The sequence below is a fragment of the Bicyclus anynana genome, chromosome 27, assembly GCF_947172395.1.
Source record: "Bicyclus anynana chromosome 27, ilBicAnyn1.1, whole genome shotgun sequence".
NCBI classification, from domain to species: domain Eukaryota; kingdom Metazoa; phylum Arthropoda; class Insecta; order Lepidoptera; family Nymphalidae; genus Bicyclus; species Bicyclus anynana.
This window is the reverse complement of record NC_069109.1, coordinates 6760514-6774064: the sequence shown is the minus strand read 5'-3', so window position 1 is coordinate 6774064 and position 13551 is coordinate 6760514. Positions and strand designations below refer to the sequence as shown.

The 13551-nt window shown below is 36.3% G+C and overlaps 1 protein-coding gene across 5 annotated transcripts in view; it reads right to left on the bottom strand.

Annotated features, from left to right (window-relative positions):
* The window catches only part of LOC112046166 (zinc finger protein 37), a 37438-nt gene that overhangs the window by 16100 nt on the left and 7787 nt on the right, over window positions 1-13551 (bottom strand). Inside the window, exons 5-12 of one of the 5 annotated variants that reach the window (XM_052890227.1) lie at window positions 12624-12734; window positions 11326-11376; window positions 8511-8599; window positions 5729-5807; window positions 4570-4647; window positions 3245-3336; window positions 1375-1492; window positions 187-273 (exon numbers count right to left, since the gene is read on the bottom strand). In XM_052890227.1, coding sequence (XP_052746187.1) covers window positions 187-273; window positions 1375-1492; window positions 3245-3336; window positions 4570-4647; window positions 5729-5807; window positions 8511-8599; window positions 11326-11376; window positions 12624-12734 — 705 coding nt within the window. Of the gene's footprint in view, window positions 1-186; window positions 274-1374; window positions 1493-3244; window positions 3337-4569; window positions 4648-5728; window positions 5808-8510; window positions 8600-11325; window positions 11377-11538; window positions 12106-12169; window positions 12586-12623; window positions 12735-13551 lie in introns of those variants that run through there. The other 4 variants (XM_052890228.1, XM_052890229.1, XM_052890231.1 and 1 more) reach the window with 4 other exon arrangements.

Below are 13551 nucleotides of genomic sequence, written 5' to 3'. Positions count from 1 at the left end.
GGAATTCAGATTTTCACAAATCCCACGGGATTCATGGATTTTTCCGGTATGAAAAGTAGCTTATGTGTTAATATAGAGTAAAATCTATTTCCATTGAAAATTTCAGCCAAATCGCTTCAGTAGCACACACAAACATTCACCTATAAAACATTAATGTGTGATCACGGAACACCCTGTATATGTTACCTGAGCCAGAGCTGGAGTCGGAGTCAGAGTTGGAACTGTCTTCCAATTTCTCTATCTGCGTATCCATGTCTTTCACTGAAGCACCTCCTGGAAATAATTATTATTTTATTTTATGTCACAGAATAAAGAATAAAATAAAAAAAAAAACCAATCGTCACGCATCACCTTGACATCCGCATATAAAAACTTTTTTCATAATTTGTATTTTAAAATGTAACACTAACGATTACGTAAATTATCACTAAAAATACTCAATCTTATTTATTTATTTACTGTGACAAGTTTTTAAAATATTTAAAAACATAAGAAGCCATTTTTCTTGAATAATATTGAATGTTACTGATGCGACGCTTCGTGTCGTACTGACTCGATAATGTATTCGTTTTTGAATTTTGTATTGTGAACGGCTACGACACCGTCGTGTTCCGTGCGCTCTATCTGCCTATTATTCTTTAATCTGTGTTCTTTTGATTACAAAGTTGTATAGAACCTTAGGTGAGCGAATCCTACTCACACTTGTCAGGATTTTTCTTTTTACCCTAATGTTAATGTTCTTACTTATCTTTGAAACGCTTAACATACAAAATAGATCAAATTGATTTTACCTACCATCAATCCTCTTTGCACAAACAGTTTCCTCTCTACCCTCATTATATTATACTAGCTGACACCGCGCGGTTTCACCCGCGTGGTTCCGGTTCCCGTGGGAATACGGGGATAATATATAGCCTATAGCCTTCCTCGATAAATAGGCTATCTAACACTGAAAGAATTTTTCAAAACGGACCAGTAGTTCCTGAGATTAGCGCGTTCAATCAAACAAACAAACTCTTCCGCTTTATAATATTAGTATAGATTTTTTGACGGTCTCCGTGGTGCAGCGGTGTGCGCGGTGGATTTACAAGACGGAGGTCCTGAGTTCGATCCCCGGCTGGGCCTATTGAGGTTTTCTTAATTAGTCCAGGAATAATCTTGGCATGATTAATGATCAATCATCAAGGCTGATCTTGGCCTTGGCCGTGGCTAGTTGCCACCCGACAAAGACGTACCGCCAAGCGATTTGTGTGGATTTTCATCCTCCTCCTAATAAGTTAGCCCGCTTCTATCTTAGATTGCATCATCACTTACCATCAGGTGACTTTCTAATCCAGGGCTAACTTGTAAAGAAAAAAAAAAGTATATACGTACGCTCGGAACTCCTAACAGAGAGCACCTCGTCGCTCTCGTCTCTAGTCAGTCTTTGCACTTGGTCCATGGGCGGCTTCTTGAACTGCGCCGCGAGGAGATGAGCGCCGTACAGATCGTCCTGGAAATTAATAAGAATAATAAAAAAAAAAAATTCTTAGTATTTCATCATCCATCTCCTATTAAAAAGTGGATGCACAATCAGGGACCAAAAAACGTCCCCACTCAGTGAGAGTCAAACACAAGTTCTTGGCACTCAATTCAAGTAGCATTTGCAAAATCAACCTTCACCCCTTACCGCATACAAAGCCACATATGGCTTCGATACTTTAGGATGTTTTTCTGTATATTAAAATCAGATTTTTATTGATCTACCTTCTTATGCTAATTATTCATTTATTCGTGTAACGATATGTATTATTAACCGACTTCAAAAAGGAGGAGGTTCTCAATTCGGTCGGTATTTTTTTTTTTTTTTATGTATGTACACCGATTACTCAAAGACGCCTTTACCGATTTCAAAAATTCTTTTTTTGTTTGAAACGGTATAGTCCCCATTTGGTCCCATTGCCATCATGTCAAGATCTGATGATGGAATCCTGGAGAAATTGAGGGGAACTTTCGAAAATTATATGGGTGTCTAGTGTGTTCGTAAACTTTTCAATTTAGTACTTTTAAGCACTACAATTTCATGAAGGTTTAAAGTCGATCTGATGATGGAGCCATAAAACAGACGAGGGAACTCCTCGGCGATTTACAGCAATTACCTTGTGTTTGGGCTTGATTAATTTGTATTAATGAGAACTTTCCACATAGATAGGTTGTGACTGTCATTTAGGGGTTTGGTGATGAAGACCAAGGACAATTAAGGGAACTCCTTAACAGTTTACAGTAACTACCTGTTGTGTTTGGCCTTGATTAATTTGTATTGCTGAGAACTTTCTACCTATATGAGTTGTGTCTGTTATTAGGGGTCTGATGATGAAGACCAAGGTCAATTAAGGGAACTCCTTACGGTTTACGGTAGCTACCTTGTGCTTGGGCTTGATTAATTTGTATTGCTGAGAATTTAGAATTTTTCATGGGTTGTGACTGTCATTAGGGGTCCGATGTATTCGTTTGAGATGAAATTTTACACTAAAAATGGAAAAATAATAAAATTTTTAATAAAAAAATACAACCGACTTCAAAACCTAAAAACGTACCCACTAAACTAAAAAGCGAAAAATAACTTGATAATATGTTCTACCTGCTGATCAGTATGAAGGCGGTGCTTAGCCGGTGAATTTTATAATTGAAAAAAAATTAGCAAAAACATTAAAGCGGTGAGTTAAAAAATTGAAATTTTTCAGAGGAGCTGTTTTAATAATTAAGAATAAGAAATGAATGTGCTTACTTAAATTTTTCCCATTTTCTTTTGTTTTTAGAGCAAGCTGTGTTATTGATCATATATGGCTTCGTATGCATTCAAGCAAGCTTTATTTTCTTTACAGATACATATAAATTCTTCTTGGTCTTATGGATCATCTAAGCATAAGAACTTCATTCAAAGTGATGTCTTTTTGAGTGATGACGATCATTCTTCAGACTCCAAATCTGAATACCAACCAAACGTTTAACGTAAATTCATTTTGGACTAAATGCATACGAAGCCATACATAGCTTCGTATACTATTTTCTAAAATAACATATATATATTCTAATTATGACTAATTATTGTTTAAGGTACATAAAATATATTTTCATCAAAAAACCATTTTACATCTCCTCATAATTCATGCAATAAGGGGTTAAGGTTGAGTTTGCTCTGAATTTGGGATTCTATTGAATATTGGACTATATTTAAAGGTCTCTAAGTATAATTTGCACTCACCTTGTCGATATTGGCGTACTTCTCGTGTATGTGCCTGAGAGCACGAAGATTTTCGTCCAAGCTCAACGAATCCGACGCTTGGCTCGGCGAACCTGAGGACCAATATTAATTTAAAAAAAAAAATTGTGTCAGCTCCGATGCACGAATGGAGTTTACTCTTTCAGATCGACTGTCTAAGTAGTGTATGTTGCTCCGCAGCGTACACCTGAAAAGTGAAAGGTGCGCAACCGAGGTGCAGCAGGACGCGGCGTGCGCGCCCGTCAACAGCGTGCCTGCGCCTGCGCCCGCACGAATGTGCACGCTGATAACGGCAGCGCACGGTGAAAGGTGCGCAGAATAAGTTGCGCACAAAAATGTAACGCTTGAAGGAGTAAACTCCAAAAACCGGCCAAGTCCGAGTCGCACTCGCGCACGGAGCTCTTTACTCTATAAATGGCAAGTACGTCTCAATACTACGCCTGAAAAGTGAAAGGTGCGCAACCGAGGTGCAGCAGGCCGCGGCGTGCGCGCCCGCACGCATGTGCACATTGTTGGCGGTCGCACACGGTGAAAGGTGCGCAGAAAGGTGAGAAGAAAAAACGATTCTTAAGGAGTAAACTCCAAAAAACGGCCAAGTGCGAGTCGCACTACTACTATAAAAGGCAAATAAAACACAATCATTTAGAAATCTCACACTTAAATTTTTAACCGACTTCCAAAAATGATGAAGTTCTATGTTTGGCTGTAATTATGTTTTTTTTTATATATACAGGATGCTCGGGAGTATTTATATAACTCTAGGGTTATATTCTTTAAAGAAAATTATTTAAGTATGCCTAAGGTGTTTGTCATTTATATCGCATCCGTATATTATGACCAATCCAAACGTATTCATTGATAAATATCATGAAGTAGCTTACTAGTGAAGTGCGATTTTATAATGCACTACGATTACGTATTTTCAAATGCGAGGATAGATAAAGGCGTGTGTTGCATGGATAGTCGGAATTTTTTGAATTACTTTGTATGAAAACATAAAAAGTTTTTTTTAATTTAAAAAAATTGAAGTTATGGGAAACTAGCAGACGCCCGCGACTTCGTCCGCATGGAATTCAGTATTCACAAATCCCGCGGGAACCATGGATTTTTCCGGGGATGAAAAGTAGCTTATGTGTTAATCCAGAGTAAAATCTATTTCCATTCCAAATTTCAGCCAAATCGCTTCAGTAGCCGCAGCGTAAAAGAGGAACAAACATACTTACAAACAAACTTTCGCTTTTATAATATTAGTAGGATACTCCCGAGCATCCTGTATATGTATTGACAGATGATGAGTAGGTACTCACCTAGATCGGGCTCGTCGTCACTGTCCACGGGAATGGGTTCCGTGTTCAGAGGCATCAAGTTGCTTCGTACACGGATCTCTGAAAAACCAAACACACACAAACTGTAATATTGAGTTTTTACGACTAATAGGGATGATGACAGTTTTTTAAATTGTATATAAATTATTAGTATGCTAATAGTAAAGCAATTTTGTAAAAGTAACAAGGTATCTGCGATCATTACTTTCGGAGCTACAGGGATTTAAAGGGTCAAATTTGCGGCGCTGCCGCGGATCCCTGAAAAACGCCCGATACAAAATGGTACGAATTAATGACGTCGTAGGTACATAATGATTGTTAGATTTGTATGGGCGTTCAAACAAAATTACTAATATCTTTGTTATTTGTGCGTTTATGTTTATAGTTCATGTATTAAAAAATGTCACATTTAATGTAAGGAAGCTAAAACTGTATGAATTTTTATCTTATTACGATTAAAAGATTTTTAATAGATATTGAAATTTTATAATCTTATTTATTTTGCAAATATCAAGCCAATTTTTGCTTTACGCTGTATCGCCTATGTTACTTCTATTTGAAACATATTGGACTGCAAAATTTACATGTACGAGGTAGTCTGTGTCGGTAGCTCTGAGTGTGACGGAGTGTGTGTCAACAGTTGTCTGACGGAATCTGCATCAACAATTGTGTGACGGAATCTGCGACAACGGCAGTGTGACGGAATCTGCGATAGCAGCTGTGTGACGGAGTCTGCGACAACGGCAGTGTGACGGAGCCTGCACCAACGAATGTGTGACGTAGTCTGCGCCAATGGTTGTGTGACGGAGTCTGCGCCAACGAATGTGTGACGTAGTCTGCATCAACATCTGTGTGACGGAATCTGCAATAACGGCTGTGTGACGGAGTCTGCATCAACAGCTGTGCGACGGAATCTGCGACAACGAATGTGTGACGTAATCTGCGACACCGGCTGTGTGACGGAGCCTGCGCCAATGGCTGTGTGACGGAATCTGCGCCAATAGTTGTGTGACGGAGTCTGCGACTACAGCTGTGTGACGGAATCTGCGACAACAGCTGTGTGACGGAGTCTGCACCTAGAGCTATGTGGGGTAGTCTCCGCTAAGCTTTGCTGTGTCAAATATATTGTAGCATAACTTACTGCCTTGCTGTGGCTGCCGCGGGTCGACGATCTTCCTCGGCCGGCCACGCTTGCCCTTGACTCGCTCGGGATTGGCCGCCTGAACACACACACAGCTATATAACCTACACATCTAACGACAACGTTAGTTCACCCACTGTCCACTTGTCATGAGTGACTTGTTTTTTTTTATTCTTTACAAGTTAGCCCTTGACTACAATCTCACCTGATGATAAGTGATGATGTAATCTAAGATGGTAGCGGGCTAACTTGTTAGGAGGCATCGTACCGGAACGCTAAATCGCTTAGCGGTACGTCTTTGCCGGTAGGGTGGTAACTAGCCACGGCCGAAGCCTCCCACCAGCCAAATAAACTGTTATCACAACACGCAATAATCCACCACACTGATGTGCTATGACATTATACTAATTAATCAGTATATATGTTACCGTTAAATTGTAAAATATGTTACTTTATAGTCTCACTCGTGATATTATAATCTACCGTCATATTGTGAACTGAAAATACTGATTACAATTTAACGTGTTATTTTTCGGTATATTATAATGTATCGGAAGCGAAACCGTTAAATTGCAATCTTAAAACGTCAACTTTCGAACTTGGCCCTGATTGGTCGGATTTCCAGCAAACCGTTCTGTGTTAGAGTTAGGAATGAAACACATAATTGTCAGTCAAGTAAAATACTTCAAGAATTTTAAGATATTAATTTTTAGATTTGACTGAATTATACTTATAATTAACAATACTAACATTTTACTAATGGAAGAACCAGCTGTTTTTTTTACTGTTGCTTAATTGATAGTTATACAACTTAACAGCCACAATGTTCTACAAATTGCGTGGTACATTATCTCGTTTCGAAGCTTAGAAATTTGTATTACCTGGTAGCCCAGTTAGCTACCAGAATCAATAAAAAAAATTGAACGTCTCATCAAGATAACTCCAAAGACCTTATACTTACTAACTAGACTGTGCACTATGGCGAAGAAAACGGTCCGAGCGAGAGGGCTCTCCATGGTTGTGTGTCCTTTTCTAATTAGGTAGGACCATGACAAAACAGGACACAGTACAAATTGCTTGTAAAAACGATTGTATAAGTATACTAATAAATATTGATGCTACATAACTATGCTACCTAAATCTACCTGATTTATTGTGAGTAAAAATATATTATTTTAGAATGTGCTTACTTGGATTAAAAGAAAGACTTAAATTGGAATATTTTTTTCATTTCTCATACTCGGAAAGTAGTGTTGTTTTGATCTGAGTATCGGGTGGAAAATGCTGCTTCCCACCATAGGGAGGTAATAACTCATACAAATTACTTCCCACCGGAATGAAGGTAATTAAGGGCCGGAATGAACTTTAAAATTAGAACTGCTGTCATCAGCTGTGAAGAGTTAAATATTTTTTTTTTAATTTTTCCCCAACTGAATTCGGGGACTGGCAAAGATCGTAATTTAATATTAAAAAAAAATCTAAACTGAATTTTGTCTAAAGTTATATTTGTACAAACACAAAACGTATTAATTTTCGAGTACAAATTATTATTAAAATTATGTGAAAAAGGCGTTGCAAGATTTAAATCTTCAAGGTAATTTAAAGTAAGTCGGTACTTATCTAGTATCTACCTAATTATTACTACGAGACCACAGTACGAAACTTGAAAAATCTTTGATCTACTTATTTCATGGTGACCCTAAAGAATATTATTGTTGTTTTCACTTTCCCGTGAAAAGAAAAGCTGCTACCAGGATAACACTCTTTTGTACACCCGGTCACAATATGAATTTACCATTTTTCATGAAAAACATACAGGTTAAATAAGAAAATTTATGAAATCGCAAATCAAAACACGAAAATTAACTAAACAAGGAAACAAAAACAAACCACCATCTTGCATTTAATATTACCAGTCTAAAACTTTTAAATATTACTTTTACTCAGTTTTAATAGAGTATGATTTAAATACAACGTAATAATTATTATTTATATAAACCGTATAAATATTAGAATAAGTTTCAAAGATTATGGATTGTTTGTTTTGGTAAATCATAAAGATGCAAAATATAAAATTTTCTACCATTTCTACCAAGCCCAATAATTAGTTAAGCTGGCAAGACGTCAGACAAGGACACAACCATTGGGAGCCCTCTCGCCAGGACCGTTTTTTGCTAGCTATCACCTATAAAGAAATAGCTACCTTAAGTCAATAACACTAGATTTCATTTTAGCTTAGCAAAAATTTTAGGTGCACAGTCTTGTTATAAGTATAAGGTCTTTGGATAACTCACGAAATAATTTTTCGTGAGTCATCTTGATGAGAGGCTCAATTTTTTTTAATAGTAGTCAAATGTAAAAATGTGCCACGGATCCTGGACTAATACAGCAAATATTCTTCTTAAAAAAAAATTAGGATCGAGTAAATCACTAGTATAAAGTTCAGAGGGTTTTCGAAATAATATTCACTGTTGATCTTCAATACTACACTACGTATTATTCACCAATACGACATATGTATATATTACACTTCACCGCAATCACTCGGCACTTGTTACCTATGCGATAGCAAACGAACGACTGACCCGCAAATAAGAAACTGATAGCTTTTATACCTCGATCATAACATTATCTCAATTTATTATTTACAATTTATTGTCAAGGTCTATTTGCTGTCATGATACTTCAATGTACCGGCGTATCATGACGTAGTATCATGACTTAGTAGGACCAATATTTAAAATTGTTAACACTAGTTAGTCTAAAATGTTTATATACTTACAGAGTCTTTCTTAGCGTTGGGAGTCCGTTTGGTGTATTTACGTTTGACTCGCGGCGTCGACTCGCCGGCGGACGACGACGCAGCAGAATCTATAGCAACATACAATAACATCATTATCCGCCTACATTAAAGGCCTATTACAGGACCATCATCATATCAGCCGATGGAGTCCACTGCAGGACAGGCCTTTTGTATGCACTTCCAAACATCACGATACTGAGCCGCCTGCATCCAGCGAATGTCTGCGACTCGCTTGATGTCGTCAGTCCACCTGGTGGGGGGTAGTCAATAATTTTAACATACAGGGTGTCACCATAATTAATGGACAAAATACAAATAGTAGATACACCACCTAATGTTTGAATAGTTTAGAATAAATCCCTAGGGTGACCAAGTTATATATTTTTTTCGGATTTTAAATTTTTTCATCTTCTCTCAATGCGGATTGACAGACTTCACACACGTAGAGAATTAAGAAAATTCTCAGGTTTGCTGGTTTACCCACGATGTTTTTCCTTCAGCATTTGAGACAAGTGATATATAATTAAAAAAAAAAAATACGCGTCGAATTAAGAACCTTCTCCTTTTTTTCAAGTCATATTAAAATAAAAAAAATGTTTTTTTTTTTAAAATACATTCTACATTCAGCAGGTTTCCAGACTTGGCTTGGATGGCTTGACACCTGCTTTCTCAAAAGCTCCAATTGCACCATACTTACCTATAGTACCTAAGAGCATCAGTTGACTCAGTTAAAATAAAATCACGAAGATCTGGCTATGACAGGTTCTCAGCTATTAATTATTAAATTTTTCGAAAAAAAAAAAACTAATTTCATAAACATCAATATCGATCAAAATTTCATTACAAAAACGCACCATGCACCACAATTTTAGATAAATATTTTTGCTAATATACTATTTTTCAATATTTATTTAACGAATGTGGTTTATAATTTGTTGTTATAACCATGCATTATAAAATTTTAACAAGTCAAAAAGTATATTCAACCTACTAAAAAATTCCCGAATTTTCTATTTTCAGAATAATAAATCATTATCAAGCCAGAACTGTAAGACAAAACATTCATATTTACCAATTATCTAAAAAAAATCTTAAAATATTCGCTCCATGCACCATCAATAATAAAATTCACAATTACTACAACCTATTTACGATGCGCTAAATATTTTCATTAAAAAAGTAAGCAATATAAATTGTTTATTTTTTTTAAATAACAAAGTTTTGCTATTTTTCGCAACACGTTTAAGAGCCCAAAGTTTAAGAACCAAAGATAATCCAAATTCTAAAATCTTTTGAAGTCTAAACCAATAAGGAGCTAAAGTTAAATACATTGATAACTTTTTGTTGAATTATCGCGGAAAATAGCAAAATTTACTATCAATCAATAACTTCCTCAAAGTATAAATTCATCTACCACTGAATTTGGAAAAAAAATTTACAAATTTTTCAAAAAAAAAAAGAATTTTTCTTTTCTACAACCATGCGTTGCTAACTACAACAGGTTTTTTTTTACCTTTGCGTTTAAAAAACTTAGCGTTACGACGCATTATGATTTTTTTATCTGTCACTTTGCGCACTGTCCCGATCTTCTGTGGCACCTTTCTCATGGCGACCATCTTATTTTTTGTTGCTACGTTTTTTTTAACTACCCTCGTCGGTGTTGACGTTGCTGCGTTTGACGGTCTGGCGTTCGACGGTCTGACGTTCGATACTTTCACGATTTTGGCTATTTTGAAAAACGATGTTTAGTAGACTTTTTAATAAAAAAAAAACATATCGTTGGTCATTTTGTAACATGACTCTCAGTCAAAACTCTTATTCTCTCTAAAAAAAATCAATAGTAAAAAAAAAATTTTGATATTAATTTTTCCGTTTTAAAAAAAAATTTGCCCATTTTAACATGGCTCTTATATTGTTTTACCTCAACAGAAAAAAATAAAGGTGAAAGAAATAGCATTATGAGAATTTTTTTTTATTTAAAGAAGAAAAATTCTCAAAATACTTAGCGGAACGGGACGGTCTACCGCGAACTTTTCTCATGGACACCCTATTTGTAACTACTCTGTGAATTCGAACAGACGACGTTCATGGCGATAGACATTAAAGATTTTGGCTGTTTTATAAAACTAATTTTAAATTACAGAAAAAAAAAACAGAGTAATATAATAACATGATTTAAAAAAATATATTAGGCCGTTTGTTTATTTTTCATGATTGTATTTGTTATTAATTCCAAAGGTTTGAGTTAACGAGTTTATATTATTATTTAACTCACTAATAAACAAGTCGTGTTGTAAACCACATGCAAAGAAAGATGATTCTTCTCCTTATTTCACCCCCTCAGGAGATTAAATAAGGGATGAAAATTTAACTCATTTGTAACTTAATATATGAAATACAGGGGATGAAAATTGATAACAAAAAGTCAATTTTATCAGAAAGCAACCCAGGCAAACCCCCCCCCCCCCCCCCGTAAACGCAATTGCGTTACTTTATCCGAACTGTTTGATAGCAAAAAATCTTCATTATATTTATAAGTTTTTTGGGGATCTGACATTAATTAGACATTTTTTTTATTAAATAACCCTTTCCGATCAAGTTACTCAACTTCCCACCAACTTCAGAGTAAGAATATGTAATTTTCAGACATCATTATTAATTAAAACTAGTACATATTTATTATTATATTTATGCGGTTAGTAATAACAAAACACGTTGTAAGTTTTACAGCACTTCAAAAAGGGGATGAACCTACTAAAGGGGATGAAGTTTTAAATAGTTCAAATCTACTCACCGCCTGTAGCACGCCTTCTATATTCCTTTTTTGCCTTCTTTTCCAGAGCTTCTGAAGATAAAAAAATCAATTATTAATTAAAATCTTTAATTAACCATTTCATCACGAATAATAAACTTTTTCTATATCTCTTCCTTGCCAGATACTCAACACTGGGCGGGTCTTTCCATATTGTGGACTATTCAATAAAGGGACTATTATTTGAGCACTTACCCATCTCCCACGCCAAATACTCTGCAATCTTTCTTTGCATTTGGACTATTACTTCCTTCCTTGTCAAATACTCGTCCTTGCAGTGGACTATTGAAATTGGACTATTATTGAATAATTTACCCATCTCCTTCGCTCTCTTCCTTGCCAAATACTCGTATTTGCAGTTGACTATTGAAATTGGACTATTATTGAATAATTCACCCATCTCCCTCGCTCTCTTCCTTACCAAATACTCGTCCTTACAGTTGACTATTGAAATTGCACTACTAATGAATAAAATTTACCCATCTCCCTCGCTCTTTTACTTGCCAAATACTCGTCTTTGCAGTAGACTATTGAAATTGGACTACTAATGAATAAAATTTACCCATCTCCCTCGCTCTTTTACTTGCCAAATACTCGTCATTGCAGAGGACTATTGAAGATGGACTATTAATAAATAATTTATTCATCTTCCTCGCTCTCTTCCTTGCCAAAGACTCGTCCTCGCAGTGGACTATTGAAGTTGGACGGTGGACTATTGAAGTTGGACTATTAGTAAATAATTTACCCATCTCCCTCGCTCTCTTCCTTGCCAAATACTCGTCCTTGCAGTGGACTATTGAAGTTGGACTATTAGTAAATAATTTACCCATCTCCCTGGCTCTCTTCCTTGCCAAATACTCATCCTTGCAGTGGGCTATTGAAGTTGGACTATTAGTAAATAATTTACCTATCTCCCTCGCTCTCTTCCTTGCCAAATACTCGTCCTTGCAGTGGACTATTGAAGTTGGACTATTAGTAAATAATTTACCCATCTCCCTGGCTCTCTTCCTTGCCAAATACTCGTCATTGCAGATGACTATTGAAGATGGACTATTAATAAATAATTTATCCATCTTCCTCGCTCTCGTCATTGCCAAATACTCGTCCTTGCAGTGGACTATTGAAGTTGGATGGTAGACTATTGAAGTTGGACGGTGGACTATTGAAGTTGGACTATTAGTAAATAATTTACCCATCTCCCTCGCTCTCTTCCCTGCCAAATACTCGTCCTTGCAGTGGACTATTGAAGTTGGACGGTGGACTATTAGTAAATAATTTACCCATCTCCCTGGCTCTCTTCCTGGCCAAATACTCAGGGCTGGTCTTGTCTACCCGCGGCCGGCCTCTCTTGCGCTTTTCCCCAGTATCTGGTCGGTTGTTCATAACCGCGGCTGCGTTCAGAGAACAGAGTTCATATGGGCACTAGATTTTTGGGCCATGGCCCATGCGGTATAGGCCCAAGCATGGGCCATGAGTTTTTTTCATCTATACTTATAATAAATCTGTAGAGGTTAATTCTGTACATTAAATATAAGGCCAAGATAGCTAACAGTAAATAGGGATGATGACAGTTTTTTCAATTGTATATAAATTAAGAGTATACTAATAGTAAAGCAATTTCGTAAAAGTAACAGGGTATCTGCGATCATTACTTTCGGAGCTACAAGGTTTTCAAGGGTCAGATTTGCGGCGCTGCCGCGGATTTCTGAAAAACGCCCCATACAAAATGGTACGAACTAATGACGTCGTAGGTACATAATGATCGTTAGATTTGTATGGGCGTTCAAACAAAATTACTAATATCTTTGTTATTCGTGCGTTTATGTTTATAGTTCTTGTATTAAAAAATGTCACATTTAATGTAAAAAAGCTAAGATTGTATGAATTTTCAGCTAATTACGATAAAAGATTTTTAATAGATTTTGAAATTTTATAATTTTACTAGCTTACGCCGCGCAGTTTCATGGTGGTTCGCGTAGGAATATGGGGATAATATTATCCTCGATAAATGGGCTATCTAACACTGAAAGAATTTTTCAAATCTACTACTGTTGTAAAGGTTGCATTAAAGAGGTCTAAGGGCGGACGAAGTCGCGGGCGTCTGCTAGTATTTAATTATTTTAAGAATAAACCTGGCTGAGTTTGTTGTGGGCTCTTCTCGGGCCAAGGCGCATTTGGAACCCTCGTAAGTTTAATTTTAAGATTTCG